Genomic DNA, 25,559 nt, shown 5'->3' with positions numbered 1-25,559 from the left:
ATCATTGGTGACCCTCATTCTGGGACGACTTTTCTAGCTTTTAAGGAAGTGATGGACATGAAGCTGTTCTTTTGCCCCTTTTCAGAAACCACTCTGTTTTGGACCACTTTTCTGCTTTACTTTTTTGAGACTAATCCCTCTGCTGTCAGGCAACATTTTCTGTCTCCTTCAACTACTAGGCTAGAGTTTTTGAACTCAGTGAGGAGATCCGAATTGCAGGTAATTAGCATGTGGTGTCAGGCATCAAGTTGGCCGATCATAAGAGACTAGGGAAAGGAATCTGAGGTGTCAGTCCCTGGTTGGAGCAGGAAAAATATCAGAGACCAGGAATTGCTCCCACGTCGATGGGAAGCTGGAAAATTATTTTAAAACATGGGCAGGAAGCCAGGCAGACCAGTCCCATGTATTAAGGACAATTCTAAAAGTTAGCTGGAAGGTCATAGGGATAGATCTGTGACCTCAGGCCAAGGAGGACTGACCCAGAGAGGCGGAATCTATTGTTTGATGTCAGAGAGAAGCTCTAATAAACAGGACATGAAAGGCAACTTCTATGAGTACCAACTCTGAGAGGCAATTTGAATACATTAGCTCATTTCTTCCTCATAGCAATTTTGGAAGATAGGTTTTATATCCATTACATAGACGTGGCAACTGAGACTCAGAGAGATGAAGCAATTTGGCCTTTGTTGGAGCCACCATTCATGTCCATGACTGTCTGATGCCAAATCCTCTTTCACCACACCACTTTTTATTGTCCTATGAGTGATTTTATTTAACACAGTCATTGACTAAAAATAATAAACTTAGGGGACTTCTTTCATAAGGGATCTCAAGAGCATCAAACTCTTTATTTAATGTGCTTAAAAATGAAAGAAAGGTCACAGTGGTACAGGTTATGATTCTGAATTATATAATTCAGATACTTTGCTGTTGGTCACATATCAGATCCTTAGAAATCACAAAGAATGTTTATCTGTGTCAAAAAGAAAAGAAACCAATACATAGGAGAAATATATTTAGCTCAGTGCATCTTTTAATTTTCTTTTTGATGATAATTTTAAGAATTTTTATCTAGAAGCCATTTGTACGCAGGTAGTCAGTCCTTTGGAGAAGGCAATGGCAACCCACTCCAGTACTCTTGCCTGGAAAATCCCATGGATGGAGGAGCCTGGCGGGCTACAGTCCATGGGGTCTCTAAGAGTCGGACACGACTGAGCGACTTCACTTTCACTTTTCACTTTCATACATTGGAGAAAGAAATGGCAACCCACTCCAGTGTTCTTGCCTGGAGAGTCCCAGGGACAGAGGAGCCTAGTGGGCTGCCGTCTATGGGGTCGCACAGAGCCGGACACGACTGAAGCGATTTAGCAACAGCAGCAGCAGTCAGTCCTTTTCAACTATCCAGTAAATTTTGGTTTGTTTTCAGAACAGTCACTGCCTACAACATTGCTTAGGGAATATTTGAAATGCATTTATATTTGTAGAATAAGGCAATTCAGTAGCATGGTGTCCATTCACTGGTTCACTCATCCTACAACACCTTCTATATGCCAGTAGCTGAGAACACAATTGTAATCACAGTACGAAGAAGTTTATTGAATGAAGGATGGTAATTAACATTTACACAGTATTTAGAGCTATCAAAAAATGCCAGCTCTGAGAGGCCACAGGAAGGAATGCTCCTAATTCTACCTTGGAGTAAAAAAGCAAACTATACTTCCAGAAAGAAAGCTATATTTCCAGGAAGTACTTTGGAAAGCCCATCTTGAAAGCCTCTTCCCAATGTGTAATAACATTGATAATAAAATGATTAACTTGTTAGTCATTAGATTGTTCTAAATCAAGTTGTGTCTCAGGAGAATAAAATTCCATTTCTAAAATGGACCTTGAGAATCCCTTTTTCACTAACTTGTCTTTTATATTTGAGGAAAGCACCTCCACCACACCTGCATCTCCCACCGTGGGCCAGAAAACAACTATGAGGATAGAGACTGGTGACCTCTGCTGACACTTTACTGTTTAAAGTTATCAGTGCCATGCCTTCAAATCTAGAGGAAATGCCAGTGGTCCTCTTTCCAAAGAAAGGTAAAGGATTTATGTTTTGCTCTTTGTTCATTATTTATTTCAAAATTTACAAGTCACTCAAAGTTAAGATTCATGACTATCTAGATATATCGTTATTCTATGTGAAAAGTTCTGTGGTTCTTACAAAACTAACTATAAACTGCTAATGTGTTCATCCCTTATATGGACTAAAAATGACCATGATATGTGCATGTTGTAATAAACCATTCCACTTGCTAAAAGAAAAATGTAAAGATCTTTTATATCACAACTCTAATCAGACTTCCTGTAGGTACATGTAATTAATAGTAAGAGATAGGCTGTGTATTCTTCTTTTAGATGATAAAAATCAATATTTCTGGGTAAATTCAATACTTATAGAAAGAGAAAAATATAGGTATATACACTATACATTATAGATTGGCAGTGGGGCTGATATTGCCCCAAGTGTTGAAAATTGGTTCTTGGAAGGATGGATGCTAGTGTTACACTAATTTTTGATCTTACAAAGGACTACAGGATATAAACAGATAAATAGTGTATCCATAATATCAAAATTTAATAGGAGGGAAGTTAGGAATAAAAAATATCCACAAAGGCTCTTTGGGGGGTAATAATAAAAAAATGTTGAGTAACACTAGTGTATAAGTATATATACACATATGTCTCATATATGTATATATAGGCATCTTTATGCTCACTATTTTTCCTTTAGAACAAAACAATATATGATATTCTGTATCTGTCCCTTGCTTTTATTTTTTAATATGCTATGTCACATATGGCAAAGAATTGATGCTTTTGAACTGTGGTGTTGGAGAAGACTCTTGAGAGTCCTTTGGACTGCAAGGAGATCAAAGCAGTCAATCCTAAAGGAAATCAGTCCTGAATATTCATTGGAAGGACTGATGCTGAAGCTGAAGAAGCTCCAATACTTTGGCCACCTGATATGAAGAGCCAACTCCTTAGAAAAGACCCTTACTCTGGGAGAGGTTGAAGGCACGAGGCGAAGCGGACAGCACAGGATGAGATGTTTGGGTGGCATCACCAACTCAATGAACGTTGAGTTTGAGCAAGCTCCAGGAGATGGTGAGGACAGGAAAGCTGGCTTGCTGCAGTCCATGGGGTCACAAAGAGTTGGACACCACTGGGCGACTGAACAACAGCATGTCACATGTAAAGCAGGATTTACACAGGCCAATACTTGCAGGGATCAGGTAGGTAACATAAATAAGAAAAACAGGAATTAGGGAAGAGGTGTGGACGACAGCAAAACTGATACCCATGCTCCTGTACACAAGGGGGAAGTGGGATTCGGCTCCAGTTGAAGGCTGCTATGTGGAAATTTGGTCTCAGTGTTATCATATCCTCTGATTTGCCAAGCAATAGTGGAAATACAAACTTTACGTGTTGACATCGAATTTTCCAAGTGTGTCAACATCTTGTGGGTCAAGTGAAACATGTCCGAACGAGTAAACATCGCAGGTCTCCCTTTGGACTTCTGGTAGAGGTCCAACCTGGGGTTTCCCCAGATTGATTCAGAAGCCAACTACAACAAAATTCCTTGCACAGAATTTTCATGGGATGTGCTTGCTGGGCTTCAGTTCAGGTCTACTGAATCAGAAACTCTATGGATCCATCCAGGAACATGAATTTTTAACAAGGAGTTTCTTATGTAATCTCAAGTTTGATAACCAAGAACACAGCATACTTTTTAACAGATATATTACCTCCATAATTGGATGCCAAAGTAAGAAATGACCATACTGTATTAAAAACCATGTCCTTATTGGTGGGTATTGAAGTTGCTTCTAAATTCCCCCCTCTATACATAATACTTCAGTAAATGTCCTTTTGCACATTGCTTTTATTTTTATAGATTTAAAAAATCAGGGTTACTGGGTCTAATTAAGGTCTAATAGATATTGTACATTTTAGGGTCTAGTAGATACTGCAAATTTACTTTAAAAAGGGTGCAGAAAGTTACATTCCAACCAGAAATATATATGAGTGTCCTTATCCCAACAGTAACATCACTGGACATTAGAATTGTTTTTCTTCTTGATAGAATAAAGATTTAAAAATTTTCTTTTTTTAAATGAAAAATGTTCTGACTTCCAATGCAGTTAAGCATATTTTTAGAAAACACATGTTTACATTTTCTTTATTTGAGGAGTTTGGAGATATATCCTTGTTGAGAATAGCAGGTTAGAGTGGAAGCTAACACCTTGTATACAGTGTTAATTTTATTGACACCTTTACCTGCTTCCTAGGGTCTACCCTCTTCTCAAATCGCTGCTTCTCTTCCCACAGGGAGCCCACTATAGCCACTAATTGTCTTTCACCATTCTGGTATATGTTTCTGAGTTTTATGTTCACTTGTTCATCCCTATCTCCACTTGGCTATTTTAATAGTCTATCTTTTCCTTATTTATTTGATGTAGCTCTGTGCAAACTAGGCCATTAGCAATTTACTATAAAAAGTATTTAAAGAATTATAAGGTTACTGTTTTACTTAATAATCAACCCAATTTGGACAAAATTTTACTTAATTTCAATCATATTCACCCACTGAATCAATCAGTACCCTTAGTTTCTCTTTTTGCTTTTAGAAATGTGCTCTATTTACCACCATGCATTTTCAGTATAATGCTATAATAAGTTAACTCCAGAATAATAGTGATTTTTATTTTATTAAATAACAGCAAAGGAACTATAAAGATTTAAATAGCTTTATATGCAAGTTAAAAACTTTCCAACCTCAGAAATGGATTTTTATGGGGGGAGGGGGGAGAGAAATGGGCTTTCTCTCAAGAGTTTTAATTTCAAAACCCAAAAGGAATTTCAAAATAGAAGTAAATAAATGTCAAAGCCTCTTGGCCTCTGCTCTGCCATTCTATGCCTGAAATCCTGCCAAAATGAAATTTTCCATTCAAGAAGAACTGGCATTTACTAAGCTGATTTTTAAAGACTCACTTTTAAAAGTAGTGGAAACTTTGTGCAACTTTGGACGTTCCTCTGTGAATAGAACAGCTGCCTCTGTAGACATTTTCCACAATGGTAATGTTTTCTGAAAAACGAATTTGTAGCCCTTTCAATGTCTTCAGCCACTGGGTCTACTGGTTTTTCCCAGCACCAAGCATAGAAGATAAACAGTAACCAAACTACAAGCTAGTGTCTCACTAAGTATCACGGCACAAAAAGGACAGAGAGAAAAAGGACAGAAGAGAAAGAGAGAGGAGGGAGAATAGTCTGATAGTCCATTTGCTATACAGAAAGATTTATCTCAAAACTGTGTACTCTTTCCACAAAACTGAGCTGTAGCCTGGCTTGAATATGTATCATCATATTCAATTGCTGTTAAGATCACACAGTTAAAAGCTGAGTTCGTTTAAAGAATCCAAAGGGGGAAATATGGAGCCCCTGCAATACGTAATCAAATCCGAGGATTAAGTCTCCGCTTCTGTTGGTCAATCCAGCCTAGGTGGGGAGAAGCGGCAGTGCTTTGGGGTGCCTATGAAAGAGTGAAGTTTTGGGAAATGGAAACTAAAACTGTCAGCCAGCGAAAGCCTGCAGTGTTCGTAAAGGAAACTTTAAAAAATTAATAAACTATGGGATGCATCTAAGGTAGAAATGAACATTACAGAATGTTGTGAAAAAACTGAAATCCATTTTACTGCTTGTCAGTCTAAAAGCAGTGACTTGCAGCAACAAGCAAAAGTTCCTAGTTTGTCTTTAACGCTTTCTCACACCTCTGCTTAAATTCTCTTCCTTTCCTCTTTTGCAGCTCTTCTCATATGCAGTGTACCCTGGAATTAACCCCAGTCTTCCTTTGATTTCTAGCTCCCGCCGCACTCCCCCCCCCCAACCCCCAACTCCCACCCTTTATGTTCCAAGACCCAAGCCTACTTTTCCTCATCTTCTAATATTTGTTGGTTGACGGGGCTTGGAGGAGGTAGCGAGGCAGAAAAAAGTTTTGTGGTTTGGAAAACTTGGGCCTTTGTTGTGTCATTTCCCCCACCGCTCCCCGCCCCCACCACGTGACCAAGACAGGCCGGAATTTTGTGAATGGAGCTGAAAGGTGGGTGCAAGGGAGGGAGAAGCTCCGCCTCCTTCCCTAAAGCGGCCAATCTCCTAGCGGAGCGCTGCGGGGTCAGCAATAAACAACAATGGGCTGGGAACAGACGGTACGTTATTGGCTGCGGAGAGAACCTCGCGGGGGCTGAGCCCGAAGCTCCGCCCCCTCCTGTTACCCTGGTTACCCGTCCGGCTCCAGGCGCAGAGAAGGTCTTTGGAAACTGTTGCCCAGATTAGAGGGGCTGGGCTATCCCGGGATTGTTGGGCGGCGGGGCACGCTTGCTGCCTGATTGCACCCTGGGAAAGTACCCGAGAGCCTCACTGTGCCGGCCTTGAAGCCAGGCTGCGCCCAAACCTCTCCCTGGCCGGGGTAAATGTGCGGTTCCCGCTTAAAATACTTGTAGGTGCGCGCCTTAGGACCGGCTAACTCTGATTCACTGCTTTTAAAGAACTCACGGTGTGTGCCCTTGCTGTCCACAGTTATTGGGTGTTTCCCCAGTATTAAGGTTTTTAATATTATTATTATTAATAAAAAAAATTGACCCTTGACTTCCATGGGTCCGGAATTGAGTCTTGTGCACTCATACTGCAGTTTAATATGGCTCCATAATGTTCCATTTAAGGAAAAACTTTGAATTAGAAATTGAGAATTGCAGCACGTTTCCCAACGGGCTGAACAGCTGCCGAAAATTTCCTTTGGTCTTTAGCTCTGGTCGCCACCAGGATCACAAATGAATTTTAACACCGCTGAGTCCCCGGTGCCATTCTGAGGCCTCTCAGCCCCTGTTGGGCCGAGGCTTTCTTAAGTGACTCTTTACAGCTCTAAGCCCAGTTGGAGGGTCAGGCAAGTGGTTTCAGAATTGCAGCCCTCCCTTTTTAACGTCCTAGTCATTGTCCTTGAAACCCGACCCCCCTTCTCCCCTCGCCACCAACTCCCGGCTCTAGCAGTTTAAAAACTGGAGAGGAAGTGAAAGCGTCAAGTACAGTAAGTGACACCCTCCGCCTCCGTGTATACATAACAAAAGCTCAGGAAACGTGCGAGTCCCTAGGATATCCGAGCTACCCCAACCCATCCCTGCCCCTCCCCACCTCCACTGGGGACTCGAAACACCTAGTTGCAGTGCACACGTGGGACACATTTTATACTTTTCCTCACTTAGATAGCTCCGTAGTTCTCTCAGTTCCCCCTCCCAACGCAACCCCTTCTAAAAAGCAATTCCTCTGCTTCTCCTAAGAGCTTTCCCCACAGATCTTACTGTCCCATGAAAGACTGACTTGAGGATGACGTTTAAAAAAAAATGTTTTTGATACATCATAACGGTGATGGTGGGCGTTGAAAAACGGGAAGAGAACTTGGGCCAAAAGCTTAGTAGGAACGAGGCTGTATTGCGAGGTGGGTTCCTTATCAGGTTCAAAGTGGAGGGACTGGAGATCTCGAGGAAGGTGAGGTAGGAGACTACGGACCCACGGTCTTGGAAGATCGCGCTTCAGAGTATGTATCTGCCGCGAACGAAAGTGCTTTAGGAAAGTGCTTCAGTCCGATAGTGGACCAAACACACCAGTTAGGAGAACTGGCGACTCGATACACATGGCTTCGGTGTCCCCAGGCGCCTTAACAATAAGCAGCAGGTTAGGACGGCAGCCGATTTGCTCTGTGGAGTTTCCAGGCTGTGGTCACAGCGCCGGCAGGCACAGCACCACCTTGGGCAGAGGGGCGCGGGAGATTCACGAGAAGGGGCAGCGAGCCTCCTGATTGACAGCCCGAAATCTGATCTTGTGAAAGAGACGCGGAGCCAATGGGAGGCAGCGATCCATCAGTTTGGATTGGAGGCCCCTGGAGGAGAAGTAGAGGAAAAACCACCGAATTGAGCTCTGTCAGAGGCGCTTTCGGCTTCCAAGGGGGAAGTGCTGGGCAATAATTAATGTTTTTATTAAAATTGGAGGGAATTTTTTGCAGCCGTTCGCCTAGCGTGGCTTTCAGGTGGGTCTTTCCGACAACTTTTTATGTCTCTCCAGATAATTGCATGGTTGTGGGTTGCAAAAACTATCCTTACGAAAGAGGTGTCTCCGTCTCTTTAGTCCCGTTAGGTGCAAAGCAAGTCTCGCTGATCGCCATTGCTAGTTTTGCACACGTTTGCGAATCAGAGCTGCCCGGGGTACACCGACCGCGCAGGGAAACATCGAGAGTGAAAATAAATACATCGCCTCTTGTTCGAATTTTTGCTACTGAGGAAAATATGTAAATTGTGAACTCTCTTGGCTCTCTTTGGATCCAGGTGAAGGAGGCTGTGTAGGGAGGGTTATTTTTGTGAATGGGACTGTCGGAGGATAATTAGCTATGCAAATTCAAGAGCTTCATTCATGATTTTTTTTTTTTTTAAAGCCTAAAAGCCATCTTGTTCCCCTCTAGGTTGATAGAAGTCCAGATTCCGAGGAAATCTCCAGCTAGATGCTTAAAATATAAAACACTGAGCTGAGATTTGCGAAGAGCAGCAGAATGGATGGATTTTATGACCAGCAAGTGCCTTACATGGTCACCAATGTGAGTGATCAGTTCGAAAGTTGCTGTTTATAAACTTGACTCCGACGGAGGGGAGAGGGGGGAGGAGGGCGAGTGAGAAAGCGGGGGGGGGGGGGGGGGGAGGGAGCAAGGGGGTTGGGACTGCAGATACTTTATCTGCTTTGTTGCCACTGTAGGGCGACTCTGCTTCTAGAAGCCCAGTCTTCAAAATGAGCTTACCTTTCAGTGATTTGGATAAGGCATAGTTTTGTTTTTAAGACCCCCCCCCTTTTTTCTGTTTAAAGTGCTCAAGATGAGTGGAAGAAGAGAAGGAGGGCAGCAGCAGCTGCTGCACTCAAAGTTTTTGGCTGGGTTTGTCTGCCACATTGAAAAGAATGAAGTTGAGACAAATGCTGACACTTTTTTGTTTACATGGGTTTTGTTTCTTTTTTTTTTTTCTTCTTTCTCATTGTCTCTCTTATGTTTTTCATTTCATCACTCTCTTTTTGTTCTTTTTTTAGGGGATTATCTGAGAGAATAAACTTCAACTGTGTTTTAATCTAGCTTCGATCTAGCCTAAAAACGACTTTAAGTGTAATTGCTTAATGTTGTTTTGATGCTGAGATACCATGAATCTATGACTGATACACAGTATATTCAGATCCGCACAGGGAAGCAACTCTCCCTGGCTGTTGAATTCTCAGCATATGCTTTCACTGTCAAATGAATGCAGAAAATGGATATTGGGATTGATACCATGGACTTTTATTTTTCTGTTTAAGGAGAGGATCCAGTAGACTTCTGTATGCCTGTGTGTGTGCGTGTGTGTGTCTGTGTGACATCTGAGGTTTACATTCTTTTAAAAGAATTTTATCTTTCCCTTTGTAGAATCAGCGTGGGAGAAATTGTAACGAGAAACCAACAAATGTCAGGAAAAGAAAATTCATTAACAGAGATCTGGCTCATGATTCAGAAGGTGAGGTTTGATTTAGAGCTGAATTCCCCCTCTTTACCTGTACTTCCCACCCTCATAAAGAAGAGAAGCATTCAGTCTTACCTTAAGAATAATAAACTTTCAAATGACTGCATTTAAGCAAGACTTGTATTTGGAGCAATTAATGTGATATGACAGTTTGCTGTTTTATGGCCCTGTCACAAACTAATGAAAGAAGGAAATAATAAGAGTGACATCCTTCTTTTAACCATTTTGTGTTTAAATACCTTTGTCCATATGGCATATAAGCAATCCTATACACTAAGGTAACAATTTGAAAATATCCAACACAGAGGAACAAATTAGACAGCTATGCGCACAGCTTAATTACTCTTTTCTCCTCCATTAGAAGTTGAGCAATATAAGTTACTGTTTGGTTTCCCATCTCCTTACACTAAACCATATACTGTTACCAAACTTTTCAGAGATGGTTTTGATGACTACATGGTGTGGTCATAATACCTTGTTTATAGGCCTTTTAAGTGGTCAATGAATCATAATTAAGGCCTAATTAATAATTATAATACATATTTAGGAAATTAAGTTGCAGATTCTTTCTATGAACTATTGATAGGAGGTCAATATGTTATCAATTATTCCAGCCGTATGGGGGCATTCATAATAAACTTAATAAACTTAGATTTAATTATCAAAGTTCAGTTTGCCATTTAGATTAGGTATATTGAATTCTCAAACTTCTTCAAATCTTCATATAAGTAGGAATAAGTTACACATACCTCTCCCTCCCCAGTGACAGAATACACAGTTTTGCACTTGATAATAAGCAGGTGCCTGGGAATTATCTATTTACTTTTGTAAACCTATTAGTGTACAAATTTTCTTCTAAAATCTTGTATTTAATAGTTGTCCCTTTGAGTTCTGAAGCACTGAACATCAAAACATATAGTACTTTGAGAATTATACCATGTCCTGTTAAATCTTTGATAGAAGATTTGGAAGACAGAAATAAAATGTTATTTAGTCTTTCTGATTTTTCCCCTAACACTATTTTATCAAGAATTGAATATGTTTAAAAAAAGTTTCTGAGGATAGACACACCTTCATCTCAACCTTTTTGAGTTCTACTGTAAGTGTGTTGTTTGAGGTCTCTAGGCTTATTTATTAAGCTATGTATTAAAAGGGGGTAAAAAAGATACTGAGAAGCATTGCTTAGTAGGCATCAAAATGGGCAGGATTATTGGTATAATTAAGTTATGAATCCTCATTTCTTTATTGATGTCTCTCCCCAAATTAAATTGATCTATAGGACTAATTTCATGACAAACATTTCTATTTAATGTTGCCTAAAAGGTTTTCAAATCTTTTGTTTATGTCTTTGACTTGTTTTTTAGAACTCTTTCAAGATCTAAGTCAATTACAGGAAACATGGCTTGCAGAAGGTAAGGCAAAAAATTGCTTTCAAAGGAGGGGAAAAGCAACTCTAGAAGGGAAAGATAAAAAAAAAAAAAGTCCTGAACTTGCTGTCTTAATGTTCAGCCCAATTAATTGAGCTCTAAAAGAGCCACCTCATGTGTCATGCATACATTAGAGCCTCTGATGAGTTTGTCTTTGGGGAATCTGGGACTGCACTACCCAGTGTCATCACAAATTACCAGGAGAAATTGCTTCCAGCTCACAATCACATCTGCTTTTGGCAAGAACTAATGCACCAAGACTTCAAGTTCTAAGCCTCTGTTCAGATTTTAATTGCAATTGATCAGGTTTATATTATTGTACCTCGAGAGACCTCCTAGAGCCAGAACCCGGCTTGCTGTTTCCTTTAGAGCAGCGCATATCATTATTTGGTGTTCTGGTGGAGGACTTTTCTGATGGCAGAAATTAGTTTCACTGGGTTCATCGGGACGGGATGCTTCAAGATTTAAGTGCAAGTGTCTTCTTTCCACCTTGCTCACAACACAGAACGTTAGGTGTGTATCCAATGCTAAGGATATGTATGGCTTTAAAATAAATCTTAGGGGGATTGGAAGATTTTTAAAATGTTTCTGTGTGTTACTATGATGTGATGTTTGTTGAAATTGACTTTTGCTATTTTGTTGCTTGTATTAGGATTTATTTAATGTAGCAAAGAGACATTTAAAGGCATTGCTTTTAATTTTGATTGCTTTTGGATAACATTTTGTGTTGCCATCTATTGTATCTTTTATTGTGTGAAACTTTATTTTATAGGAACAAGGAGATACTGCTTCAGTACAGCTTTATGCAACTTGAGATATGTCTAATGCTGAGGGACTTTTGTTGGTGTCTATAATTTGAAATTTTTCCTTTGGATTTGTTATGCTAAATGTGAAATAATTTTATTATATTATGTATCTTGTGGGAAACACAAAGAGAAAATTATAGATATTTAAGCATTGAGTACAGTTGTGTTATTTCTATCTTTACATTATATGGGAAACATGCAATTTTTGGAACAGATTTTTAAAAAAATGGTTCAAAGAAGAGAGAGGGTCTTTAAAATGGAATTGAGCATTGCTGTTGCTACTTTGAGGCAGACTGATGTGGTTTTTCGGTGGTCTTGCTTGTAGTTGATCAAATTGCTGTTAGCATATAAAATAAGTTTCTTTGTGTTGCTGATATCCTAGTTTTTCCAAAGAGCTCCTACAATCTTTATGAAGCTTTTAAGTTAAATAATAGCTTTTCCAGGAGCCCTTTGAAAGAGTCACTGTACTTGTATGTTAATGAAAGTTTTAGTTATATTTAAAGGTCATTTTGCTTGTCTCTGTAAATGAAACTTACTGCAATAGATTACTTATTATTGCAACATAAACCATATATTCAAACATAACTTTCTCAGCAAAAATCTGCACAGAGGCTCTTGCATGAACTTTTGTCTGTTAAGTTTTGCAGAGTTGAAGGTTGTAAGAACATTACATTTATGAGGGAATTTATTCGCTTTTCCAAAATACCTTCTAATATCTATTTTAATTGTTCTGGAAGGTTTGTTGGTTCTTAAGATGTTTAAGTCTCACTGATTCCAAGTCAGTGCACTTGCTGGCAGATTTTGAATGTGCATAGCAACTCTGTTCCTGGAATTTAAAAATGTGGAACTGTGACAGACTCTTACCATTTTATAATCAGTTTCAGTGCAGTGTTTCACTTTTGACTTGTTTTGTTTCTTTGTTACTCAGATAAGTGATTTGGTAATTTATCTGAGTTTATTTTAAAACTCTGAGCTGAATATTCTTACCTGTGATAATTAACTTAACCTATAAATTGGATCTGAAGATTTAGTTTTCTATAAAATAAACCTAGGAAGTGATTGATGTATTTGAAAGAACATGGACTTTTATTTGTAAAAGAATTTATAAGCTTAAATAAGTTCAGGGATTAATCCTTGGAGTGTTTTATTGAATAACCAGGTGGGCTCCTTTTACAAACCATGAATAAGACTGTATTTTAGAATAATTTAATTCTATGATGATATAAGCATTAACAGTAACTTGATTTTTTAAAAATCTAATAGTAAGAAGAAAGGTGAATTTTTCTTTTTATTGTTAATGGGCTGCACATTTATTTTTATTTTTAGCAATTTTATATGATATTTGCATTAGCATTTTAACTTATTCTACATCTTGATCAACATTAGCTGAGATCTCAAAGTTACATTAGTTTATTCGTTGGTAGCTAGATCTGTTCATTTATGTCCTTCTGGACATCCAGAAATTAAAACATTGCCAAGCTGTCAGACTGTGAACCATTTACTTATTTCTTTTCATAATGTTTTATCTCTAAGAAGGATACCATAGAATTTAAGGCATCTTGACCCTTTAAAAAAAAGATCATTAGCAATTAACCAAGATTCTCCCCTGAGTAAGAATCCCATTGGAAAGTTAAACAGGTCTAAAAATGTATTAGACAGGAAAGTCAAGTTAGTTCTGATGTGTCATAGGAATTTTTAAAAAAATAATCAGAGTCCCTAAATACTTGGGAAACAATACATTCTCTCAGGTTTAATTTGTTTTTTTTTTTCTATAAGACTTTTTATAAAGTAGACCCAAAGTGCACCATGAATTAGTCATAAGTAGATTATTATAGATTATGAAATGTGTTGTATGTCCAAGGAAAAATTTGGGGTAGATAAAGCAGGATTTGTTTGAGGGTGAGATTGGAACCAGTCTTTTCGGTTCACTAAAGTGTTCTCCAAAAATATATACTTCCATTCCCCCCGCCCTCCCACCCCCCACCGCAATTTCTGAACAGGGATCAAAAATATATTTTTGAAGAATATAACTTTATATTAGATCACTTTTGAAGTACTAACATTGCAATTTCAAGGTTTTTTTTTTTTTTTTAACATATATGCCACACTTTAATCACATCTCATTCTGAAGAAAATTGAAAAGGTTATGTCTTCAGTGGCCACAGTAGCAGTTAAAAAATGGAGAATGTGCTTATTTAAAATTTTGCCAAAGCCACTTACTTATGTTGTCATTTTCCATGTACAATTCTTTATTGATTCTTTGACTTTTGAATTAGATTGCCATTGACAGAAAGGCAATTCCAATTATTTGATCCATGGAATAATGAGTTCAAATGTCCATTCTAATAACATCTTGGTAACATGCTTTTTTAGTGGTGCTTTAAGGAAATGTATCCTAGTAATTCATCGTTAAAATGGAACCTTTTATATGTGGAGGACAGAAATAGAAGGATGTAGAAGTGAGTTAAAAGAGGCTCACATTTTTAAAAGTTACTCATTAAAGCTTACCTGCTAACACAACTTAAAGAGAAATGATACATTTCATATGTAGCTAATATAAATATATAGCAACTTTTGAATGTTATTTTTGATGTTGGTCTAGATGTCCGTGAGGTTTCCTTTCGTTAGTAGTTTTAAGGATAAATGTCAACAATGATTCGCCCCTATCAGGGCAGAATGTTTCTCAGTTGTGATGTAAGTTAAATTTCATGCTGCCATGACACTTGAGTCAAAGTTGTATTTCTAAAAATAACTTTTCTACTCTAAAGGTTATTATTACCTCATGCCCTTGTGCAGATAAGCTTTTTCCTTTTGTTTTCTGTGACCTTCCATTAATAATCAGGTTTGCTGAAAAGCAGAGATATCATCGTATCTCCTCAACTTTAGTGGTTGATACTAAATTTATATTCAAAATCATTTATCATGAATTTCTTTAAATGATATGTTGTTACTCAATGTGCATAATGTCACCCACAATACAAAGCTATTACAATGCATTCATTTTTATTTTTCAAAAATTACACTTTCTTTTTGAAATCAAACATAAATTGGATATGTACTCATAGATTTTTTTTTTTTTCCTCCATGTGATGCAGTTAGGAGAAAAGGCTTAAAAACTTCATTATTTGTGTGTTGTTTTTTTTTTTAAAAAAAGAGGAATTGAGAATTAGACATCAAATTACAGAAGTCCATACTATTTCTTAGTGTTGAGCAAGAGTCATTGTGAGGGGGCAAAAGGGAGCTACTGCCCATCTTTTTCTTGTACCACGAAATACTCTAAACTATGAAACAAAGACTTCTTGTTTGGACCTGACTAAGGGATAGCAGTTGGAATAAACATATTATATTTTTCAGCATTTATTGACAATATATAAATGCATTTCATCTAGAATCTATTTGCAAAATAGAAATATTTGTTAAAAAAATAAAATTTGGATCTCGTACAGCCTAGATATAGTTTTTCCAGAAGGTCTTAATATATGTTAATAAAATTACTAAGCTAATTCAGTTACAGAAAATGTGTACTTTGTTAAATTTCATAGGAAAACTTTATTCCCTTTGTTGTGCAACATTGTAATTAAAATAATAATAATAACAATAATAATATAAGTCAGCTCTCAGTACCTTATAGAGAATGTTTTGCTGACAGCAACAGCTCTGAGCTATGCGTAAGTTTTCAAACCTCTATATAAGTTAAAGTTAGGAAATTGAAGTTGATTTAAGGCTAAAAACAACTGAAAGTTACTGGTTTCTTTCTCTTTGAGCATACACAAAGCATGACTTTATCACTATAAAAGATTTTTTTGCCATGGAAGAATAGCCCCCTTTTTGGGCTGTTTAAATATATTTATACCTCTGCATTAATTAATGCTTATACATTGGTACAATCATTTTAACGTTAAAAGAGGATGTGGTATAAAACCTGGCTTAGAGGTTTCATGATTATTTCGTTCCATGGCCTGACGCTTCATTGTAGGATTAAACAAAATACGACTGTGTGAAGGTTGATTTTCTTATTGTTTTATTTAAAAGAAAAGTTAAATTTCTTCAGAGAAACTTGTTTCTTATCCTGTGAGAGGGAAATGCTATGAAGTTAAGCAATAGGCTATTATAATCTTAAAATAAAAAGAGCATTTGAAGAATAAGCAAGAAAAATAAAAGGTATTTCTTTAATGCTTTGTCATTTTTTCCCCTTCCTCTTTCCTTCCATCCTTGCTTCATCCATCCATCCATCCATCCATCTGTCTTTCCCTCTTCTTAGTTTTATACATTCAAGTTTCTGTGACAAGTTACCCTATAGAGCAGGATGGATTAAATATATGTAAATGTATATATGGATTTCATTTTGCCATTTATTTAAACATATACCTTGATGGATCTGAGCTGTATTTGAGATAGAGCAGTAAAATTGGTGTGTTTATATTGCAAGTTCAAGTTGACTTGCCTTAACTCTCTGGAAGGGTGTGACATGAAAAGATTGCGGTTGAGCCACATGGCTCATGCTGGACTGTGTTTTTGTGAATGGAGGCAGAACTCCAGTTCTGCCTGCTTGTCTGGAGGAATTGCCGAGGAGATCAGCTGTCTCATTCACGGGCAGAAAGAATGACTCATACATCTTCCGCCTTGTTTGGCTCCAGGTCATTGTTACAGTGGATAGAACTGGTTTTAATTAAATATTAACCCCTTTTCAACTTAACATTTGTTTCATTTGTAAGTTTTCCACTTTTTCCCTAGCTTTAAAAGAAAACCCGACAGGCGCCTAGTTTGTAAGAATAAGACGGTTTTTCCTTGTCTGTAGCCAAACTTGGAAAATATTTCAACATTCACCTTTTCTTAAGTAATGATTACTGCTTTATTTGAACGTTAAAAGCAAGCACAAAAGAGAGACAAACTGTTTAAAAATTGTCTGCTCTCCACCTCACCCCCTTGCCTAGGCAATGTCAGTTAAGAAAGTATATATTAAAATTCAAAATAAGGATTAATGATTCTGTGACATCAAGGTTGTGGTTAATATTTTCATGATTTTCTCTCTCATAATATATATTGCAATGTAATAAAAAAGAGAAGGAGAGAGGGGGGAAGAAAAAAACAACTTTCAATGATAGTCTAGGTAAAGCAAGTAGCTGAGAGTGCACATACTATGCTTTTAAAGCCGAAGTCCTGAGACTTGATGGCAGCTTGTCTATTAATGTGCAAGGAACTGACAGAGCGCTCCAGCTATTACCAATAAAATCCACATGCTTCATCTTCTTGAAAGCCTTTTATTGGTCTTTTGGTATATACTTTCTCTTCCCCTTTCTTACTCTTCCCCTTCCTCTTTAATTACAGAGTGTGGGAAAACATTTTCATTCCCCAAAGGTGATTATTCCAAGCATAGTTTATAATAGATAGTAGTAAAATAACTATATATATATATATATATATATATATATATATATTTAGGTTGGCCTCTATTGTTAAATTTTCCTCTTTGGAGTGGGTATGGCTTGCCACAAATTTTCAGGCAGCTGTAGTTTGCTACTTCATAGAATTTTCGTGAATGGAGGCAAAAAAGGAAATGTATGATATGAGTGTGGCAATACTTTGTCATATTTTCCTTGCCCAGATCCAACTTGTGTTTTTCGTTAACTGCTTTCCTTTGACTCTAACTTGAAATTAGAGATAGACTGAAGCCTTTGTCTATTTAAGTGGCATGCTGCTTCATTTGGTCTATTCGGTTTCTCAAGATTAGCTTCTGTGAAACTGTGAGTCATATGTTTTTTGTTAAAATTCTGTAATATGTTCAGGCATAAGTGTGAAGTATTTATTCAGTATGTTAAGGAGTTAGACTAGAAATAGCAATTCTTATTCTTTTTACAAAATTGTTAGTATGTAGCTATTTTCTGTCTCTGTGAGGTATAACTTCTGATTTCTTCTCTTCCCAAAGTTTTGCCTCTGCCCTCTCCACTCAACAACTTCCCCCCCGCCGACCCGCACCCCACACATATGCCAATATATACTACTTATCCACCAGTTATTTTTATACCTTTCTTGCAGTGATATATATCATGGAGTTGCAAATTTGTCTTATGATAGTAAGAAAAAAAAAGTTTGGCCTTTAGGACATTCATACCAGCATATTCTGTTACAAATATATTTGTTACTCATTTGCTATTTTTAACTATTCCTGTAAAGGGATATTACATTTTTATTAGATTCTTGTAAATGTTGGCTTTTTAAAAGCGTAGTAATTGCTGTGGTTGATAACTTCGCATCTCAATGGTTATCTCTGTTTAGCTGTGAATTTAGAGCAAAAACCAAAACGTGTAGATATGATAGAAAAAATGTATAGGGTTTGATTCTGTCTGCCCACTGTCATTTATTAAATAAATATTTAAAACATTTTTGTACTATTTTTGGTGAAAACACTTACTTTAAAGGACATTCCTCTACATAATTTGTGAGTCTTCGAGAAAAATGAGGCTTACTGCAATGTCAAAAAATGATTATAACTAAGAGAATACTAATGTACAAATTTTAGCTGTGATTTTTTTTTCATATCCAATCTAATTCATTAGAAGTAAAAATATTAAACTTGCATTATAGTAATTTGAGTAGTACTTCGTGTGTGAAAGGAAAAAAATTGTGGGTGGTGGAGGTTGGGAAAGAAGAAAATATGTAACATTTTTTGAATATCTGATATTGTGACTGGCATTGTGTTTAAACTATTTCATTTAGTCTTCATGAAAAATATGTATTATCACTGTTAAACTGATGAGTGAAATGGAGTTCAAGGAGATTAAATAATGTTGCATAGTTTACACAGCAGAGCACAGAAAAATGATTTGAAAGTTGCTTGATTTGATTAACCTTGGTATCAGATGTTAGTGGAACCTGAAGAAAATATACCTTTTCCTCCAGTACAGGCTGGTGAAACAGGCATCAGTTCTAATTTGGAAAAAAAGTTCTTAATTTGTCTCATTTCCTTTAGTGGCAGGGGATGTAATTTATCTGTAATAAACTTAAGTATTGGTGAACAGAAGAAAGTTGTTAGAAAATAGTTGAATGTCCTGCTGCATATATTTTGGCAATTTGCAAGATTATCATTTATTCTGCTCTTGAAATATAACAAATTTTTTTCAAAAGATATGTTTTTTTTTTATATCCTATTACATAAGCTGACACACCAGACATTTGAATTGTGTGTATATTGTATTACTTTCTTATATAGAATTTTTTAAATATCGAATTTCTCTTTATATGGATTTTTTTCTTAACTCTATTGCCAACCCAAAACTTTTTCAACAAAGACTAATTATTTTCACAGAATAGGTACTTAAAAAAAATTACGTCTGTTTTAATATGACTTGATTAGATAAGTTTCAGGATTAGGTAATATTAGTTAAATAATACTAGCTGATCAGATTATACCTAAAGTTAACTAGGATGATAACTCATTATATTTTTGCCAAATTAAAAGTGACCCCACTTTTATGTAGTTTGTATGTGTGTAATTGTGCATATTTTTGTGTGTATATGGAAACTTGTTTTTGTAATGTTACGTCAATTTGGAGTAGGTTATTTTGATGCCTGAATTAACTGTGATAAAAATATTCTAGAAGTAAAATATATACTTCTGTTTTGATTGCTGAATACATTAAGTTCTTGCTATATTCATTGTTTTATTCCTTTACTAAAGACAGGGAAGTCATTTGATATTAAGACTGATGAAATAGTGATATTCTTTTTGTTAGTGTTGAATGGTCACCTGGAAAATATTGTGAATAAAAATATGAGGTTTATTTTTGTTAACTGTTATTTTTATGATTGTGACCATAATCATTGAGATATAATATTTTATTCCATATGACCAAAATCAATGACTGTCTTTCATGTAAAAAACATTATCACGTATTTTGGCCAAATTTAGGGCAAATGTTAATTATGGTAGTCTAGCAGTAGGTCAAACACATCAAAAACAGACATTTCTGAAAGGCAAGAGGGGTTTGTGTAATAACTGCACATCGTTTGAAAGAATTCTCTGATAAATGTAAATGGGCTGTTTAAACATCGGCAGTAGGTGAATTGAAATACTTCTTACTCCATTCTTGCAAAAAAAAAAACAAAACACTGCAGCTAATAGAATTCCTGTAGCTGCTTTTATTTTCATGTTTTTTTTATTTCCATGTGGCAAGTAAAATGCAGAGAAGCTACAACTGCCACCATTTTATTTCTGATATATGTGTTTGCTGGTTGACATTGATGATTGCTTCTATTTCCCTTCTTGAATTTTGCTGTCAATACCATTTGAAATAGGAGCTCACTGGCAAATAATGGTAGATTTGGTCTCAACCTAAAAAAAAATCTCCCATGAGAGATGTTACTTGACATTCTTTATGCTTTGGCAGTTTCTCTCTTAATTTTTTTTTTTTTTTTTTTTTCATTTTTCCCTTCAGCTCAGGTACCTGACAATGATGAGCAGTTTGTGCCAGACTACCAGGCTGAAAGTCGTAAGTACAGTATGACTTATCCCTTGGATTTGTCTTTGTTTCCTCCTTTGATTCTTTCCGTGTGCTTGGTCTCCTCTTCCAGTGTCTGTTCTTGGTACTTATCAGCTTACAGTCATGAGGTAACTGTATTTGTTAGGTTGTACAGCAGAATTCCTCTGTGATCTGAACAGAGCTTGGGGAAACTGGCTGGACTAAAAGAGGACCCTGTTCCCTATTTGGTTAATATCCTTGGAGAAGAAACAGGGTGCCATCCATGAATGCTCAGGTGTTTACTTTCAGCTTTTCAGTGGGTCCACCAGGAAAAGTCTGAATACCGATGGCAGACAGTCAGTAGTTAAAATCCTGAAGAGATTTGTTGTATGACGTAAAAATCTTGGAACAAGCATTCTTTGGCTTATTGTATTATTTTACATTAATGAACATTCACTTGCTCGGATTTCATTTTTATCTTCATTATTTGCTTCCTGGATGGACACAGTGACACAAATGAAAGTTGCCATTGGCTTCCCTTAGAGTCCCTTCATGTTTCTTTCCCTGAGCCTCATTCCAGGGCCTTTCAGAGGATGCAAGAGAACTGATTCAGGGGTTCTGCCCTCTAATCACCCAATGAGCATTTTGCCTGTATAAGCATGGTTGCCTCTATTAGCAAACTGCAGCTATTGGCCTGAGTAGGAATAGTAAAGAAAAAGGTATAAATGCCATCCTGATTTTAAAACTGATCTAACACATTTTGTTCTCTTATTTATTTTTTATTTTTAAAATTTTTAAAATGAACATGGCGTACCATGCCTTAGTTTTATTTATTTTACTTTTTATTTTTTTATCATTTTTGGCTGTGCTGTGCCTCATGTGGGATTTTAGTTCCCTGACCAGGGATTGAACCCGTATCCTTTGCATTGGAAACAGGAAGTCTTAACCACTGGACTGCCACAGAAGTGTCATTTTTGTTCTTTTAGCACCATTTAAAACTCTAACTTGTTTCATTTTTCCAGACCATTGACAGTTTCACAGGAGGCAGTAGCAAGAGCAACAACAGATGCTTAATACCTTATAACTTATCAAACTCGTATTTTCACACCTAATATCATAAATCTAATACAAATACCTACGTTTCTTTGAGGAACAGATGTTTGTGTGCAATGTTTTCAACTTTTATGTTTGAAATCTTTTATTTCTCAGGTGTCAAGGGTTGTAAGTGGTTTCTTCCAGGTTCTCTCCCATTTTACATAGTTTAGTTCAGCATCATTAAAGTTCTTTTTCATTTGTGGTAAAATATATGCATTCCAGAAAATTTGTCTTTTGAACCATTTTTAAGTGTGCAGTGTGGGGCTTCCCTGGTGGCTCAGATGGTAAAGAATCTGCCTGCATTGTGGGAGATGTGGGTTAAGTCCCTGGGTCAGGAAGATCCCCTGGAGAAGGGCATGGCAACCCACTCCAGTACTCTTGCCTGGAGAATCCCATGGACAGAGGAGCCTTGTGGGCTGCAGTCCATGGGATTGCAAAGAAGTGAACACAACTGAGCAAGTAACACTTAGGGGCAGTCACACTGTTGTGCAAACATGAACACTATTTATCTGAACTTTCTCATGATCTCTACTGAAACTCTCTACGATTACTAAAAATTCACTCCCTACTTACCCTGCCTCCAGCCCCTGATAACTGCTGTTCTATCAATTTAACTTTTAATCTGAGAAAATAATGTTCTGTGCTGTTTGTTGTCTGAATATAGTTATTAGACATAGGATTTCCAGAAACCTATTCAGCTAAGATACAGACCTTCATTAGAGACTCTCAGAAATTCCCAGAAAGATGATGGCTAAGGATAACAGCTTGGCAAGGCTTCCCCTTCTTTGATAAAGTGTAGGAAGAGAATAGTCACATTTCTGCATGTCCTTTCCTGTTAGGAACTAGAGTTCTTTCTAAATACTGTACCTGTCATCTGAGTAGGAGAGTTAGTCTCATGGAGTCACTTTACATCTGAAAAAAATTGGTAATTTTAATACTCTGCTCCCTGGTGGCTCAAACTGTAAAGAATCTGCCTGTAATACAGGAGACCTGGGTTCAATCCCTGGGTCAGGAAGATCCCCTGGAGAAGGGAATGGCAACCCACTCCAGTATTCTTGCCTGGAAAATTCCATGGACAGAGGAGTCTGGTGGGCTACAGTCCATGGGGGTCACAAAGAGTCAGATAGAGCTGAGCGACTAACCCTTTCACCTTTCACAAATGCCTAAAGATAACTGTTTACATCTTATTTGCCCTCTCTTAGTTTTTCATATCGGAGAAGGCAGTGGCACCCCACTCCAGTACTCTTGCCTGGAAACTCCATGGACGGAGAAGCCTGGTGGGCTGCAGTCCATGGGGTCGCTAAGAGTCGGACTGAGCGACTTCCCTTTCACTTTTCACTTTCATGCATTGGATAAGGAAATGGCAACCCACTCCAGTGTTCTTGCCTGGAGAATCCTAGGGATGGGGGAGCCTGGTGGGCTGCCATCTATGGGGTTGCACAGAGTCCGACACGACTGAAGCGACTTAGCAGCAGCAGCAGTTTTTCATATTCTTGGTTAATTCATCTTCCTGAACTCAGTTCTCTTGGTTCACAGCATATGATTATTTTTCTTTCTCTTTTTACTCCTCTGATTACTCCTCACATCACTTATCTACCTTCTCTCTCTTGCCCAGGGTTTTGTCTGCAAACCTTTCCTCTTCTGTTTCTTATGCCATGCCTGCACAGTTCCATAGACCAACAGTCTATATCTGTTCAGTATAGTAACCACCAACCACATTTGTTACTGAGCACTTGAAATGTGGCTAATGGGTCTGAAGAAATTAATATTTAATTTTGTGATTTTAAATTTATGTGAACATGTGGCTATCGGCTACTGTAGTGGTCAGCACGGTTCTGTCGAAATAGGTTTCCTACACTGCTTATTGTAGTGTTGCTCTCCAGTCTGCTCCTGTCTATTGAATATCTGCCCCTGATCCACCACTGGGGTCCTTGTGCAAATTATAACTACACAGCACCTCTGGACTCATCCCCTCCACCCTCAGCTGAGCATCAGCATAAAACACCATTTATGCAACACCCCCTGTTTTCATTGTGAGGCTTCACTGCGAGTTCACATTCCCTAAGGCCAACAGTGAAGTCTTTCATTTTTTTCTGCCCAGCATCTTTCTTCAACTTCTGTTGCCTAAGTTGATGATATTACCAGTCCAAGCTGAAAACCTTTATCTTCAACCCCTCCCAGTTCTTTATCATCACTCCCTTAGGTTACCACGTTGTTAATTCTACGTCTCCTCTCAGGAGTATCTTAATTTCATGGTCTCATTTCCATTTCTCTTTCACTACCTTAATTCACACCCATATCTGCCTCCACTGAACTTGTGAGTCAGCCTTTCTATGGGGGCTCTTGCCTTCAGATTTCCTTCCATTCTGCCCGCTGCAGTGATCCTGACGCACAGCCATCTGACTTTGTTAATTTTCTTTGAACTTCTTTCAACACAAAATTCTAATTTAGCTGTACAGAACATAGTTCCATGTCCTGGGCCTTGGCTACCTTTTCAGTTTTAACTGTTGCTTTCCCAGTACCCTGTCCCTCCCCATTCTCTAAACTTGAAGCTTTCTAATTTTTCAGTTCCCCCAAAGAGTGAGCTCCTTTATGCCTCTTTACTTTTGCACATGTTCATTTTGCTTTAACATTTTTAAGATCATTCTTTGCAGTCTGGGGCATCTCCAGCTTCAGATTCAGCTGAGACTTCATCATACTGAGATTTTTCTTGACCTTTCTTTTCATCCTTAGCCTGCAGAGTTAAGACTCATGGCATCTTGTATGTTTCATTTATTATTATATCTTAGATACATGTCAGTAAGACTGTGAACTTCTTGAGGACTAGGAGCATGTCATATTTCAGTATGCCTGGCCTATTTTAGAAGCACAATAATTAAAATTGTCATAACCACGATCAGTGTCTTAGTGTTTATTTTCATTCAAGTATTTTCAAAGTCCCAATTCCCTTCTTAAGGTATAAACATATGATCATGCCTTAAAGAATATATATAGCTTTCATCTGGAAAACATGCTGAAACCATGAATGTTTAGCCAGGCATTTTCAGAATGCTGAAATTTTCCTTCAATTAGTGAATATTTACAGTTTAACAAATATGGCTCTGGGACTTCTGAATAAAGAACGTCATTATAAAGGGAAACCTATAAACACAAGTAAAAATAAATCTGAAAGAGTCTACTAAAAAGGAAAGTAGAAGTGCAATTTATTCAAGTTTCATTGAAATAAAGGACTATTGTTCTGATGATGGTGACCAGCTAATTTCAGTCTTTGCTGAGGATGGAACAAGAGGGATATAATTTTAAAAGAGGAATAGGGCATATGGATTAGATTCTAAAGAAGATTTCTGGGTGGAGAAGTTTATCAAATATTGGAACTGAAAGGCTATATTGTCTCCTAAATGCCCTTTATAAATGTTTGATACTTGTCTGTCTGGAGAAGATTAGTGGGGCAGAGGGACCCTATCTCTAGGAGCAGAAAGAAGCTACATCCTCTCTGTGTGGCCCGTCTATTAATTCTGTGGGGCTATTTTTTTCCATTGTGAATAATCAGATTTCCTTACATACCTCAATCAAATAAAATGCTTCTGTTTTTGCTTTTATTGCTTTAGCTGTTTGGTAAATGTAGGCTAGATGAATGAATGGCAAATTCCTTCCCAACTTTGTATTCTAGAACATATGTTTGACTGTAACACATATAAACATATATAGAAGAGTAGTGACCAGAGCATTCAAAAAATCTGAAAAATGAAATTAAACTGTAACACTTGGGTGTTTTTCTAAAAATTTTCCTGAGCGTTCCTTATTTTGTTTATAAAGTATTTCACTCAGAAACCTGGAATTTTAATGATGTCATGCTATAGTCTGGTAACCTTTCAAGGATGCTGACTTTCTAAGCATGTATAGACATTAAAAACAAGTGAAAACAAACAAAAAACCGCCTACAAGCCCATCCTAGGAAATGAATGGAGGCTAAGAAAAACAATTACCTGGCTTGAACAAATTGTTTCTTAGAAATGAGTCCAGAATTCAGACATTGCTGACAAAAAACAGAATAACTATAGGATACCCTTTCGTCCAGATGAAGTAGAATTATACTCTTAAGAGAATTGAAAGAGTGTTTAGAATATAGATCAACCTTATGTTTCCAAA

General features: G+C 37.3%; 1 protein-coding gene and 1 long non-coding RNA gene across 10 annotated transcripts in view; one reads left to right on the top strand and one right to left on the bottom strand.

Annotated features, from left to right (window-relative positions):
* Nucleotides 1-4,738: 4,738 nt before the first annotated feature.
* On the bottom strand, nt 4,739-6,275 carry LOC132345069 (uncharacterized). Its single transcript, XR_009494174.1, has 2 exons — nt 5,974-6,275; nt 4,739-5,134 (listed from the first exon to the last, which is right to left on the bottom strand). It is a non-coding gene; the product is annotated as an uncharacterized lncRNA (long non-coding RNA).
* A 103-nt stretch (nt 6,276-6,378) lies between these two features.
* ETV1 (ETS variant transcription factor 1) overlaps nt 6,379-25,559 on the top strand; it is a 98,963-nt gene continuing 79,782 nt past the window's right edge. For 2 of the 9 annotated variants that reach the window (XM_010804047.4, NM_001046492.2), the window contains exons 1-6: nt 8,019-8,122; nt 8,221-8,417; nt 8,552-8,683; nt 9,530-9,617; nt 10,988-11,035; nt 20,292-20,345. In XM_010804047.4, coding sequence (XP_010802349.1) covers nt 8,639-8,683; nt 9,530-9,617; nt 10,988-11,035; nt 20,292-20,345 — 235 coding nt within the window. In that variant the 5' untranslated portion in view covers nt 8,019-8,122; nt 8,221-8,417; nt 8,552-8,638. Of the gene's footprint in view, nt 6,599-7,040; nt 7,127-8,018; nt 8,123-8,220; nt 8,418-8,551; nt 8,684-9,529; nt 9,618-10,987; nt 11,036-11,180; nt 11,564-20,291; nt 20,346-25,559 lie in introns of those variants that run through there. The other 7 variants (XM_005205203.5, XM_010804048.4, XM_059885715.1 and 4 more) reach the window with 6 other exon arrangements.

The sequence above is a fragment of the Bos taurus genome, chromosome 4 (genome assembly GCF_002263795.3).
Source record: "Bos taurus isolate L1 Dominette 01449 registration number 42190680 breed Hereford chromosome 4, ARS-UCD2.0, whole genome shotgun sequence".
NCBI classification, from domain to species: domain Eukaryota; kingdom Metazoa; phylum Chordata; class Mammalia; order Artiodactyla; family Bovidae; genus Bos; species Bos taurus.
The sequence above is the reverse complement of the archived record's forward strand: the minus strand, read 5'-3'. Positions and strand labels throughout refer to the sequence as shown.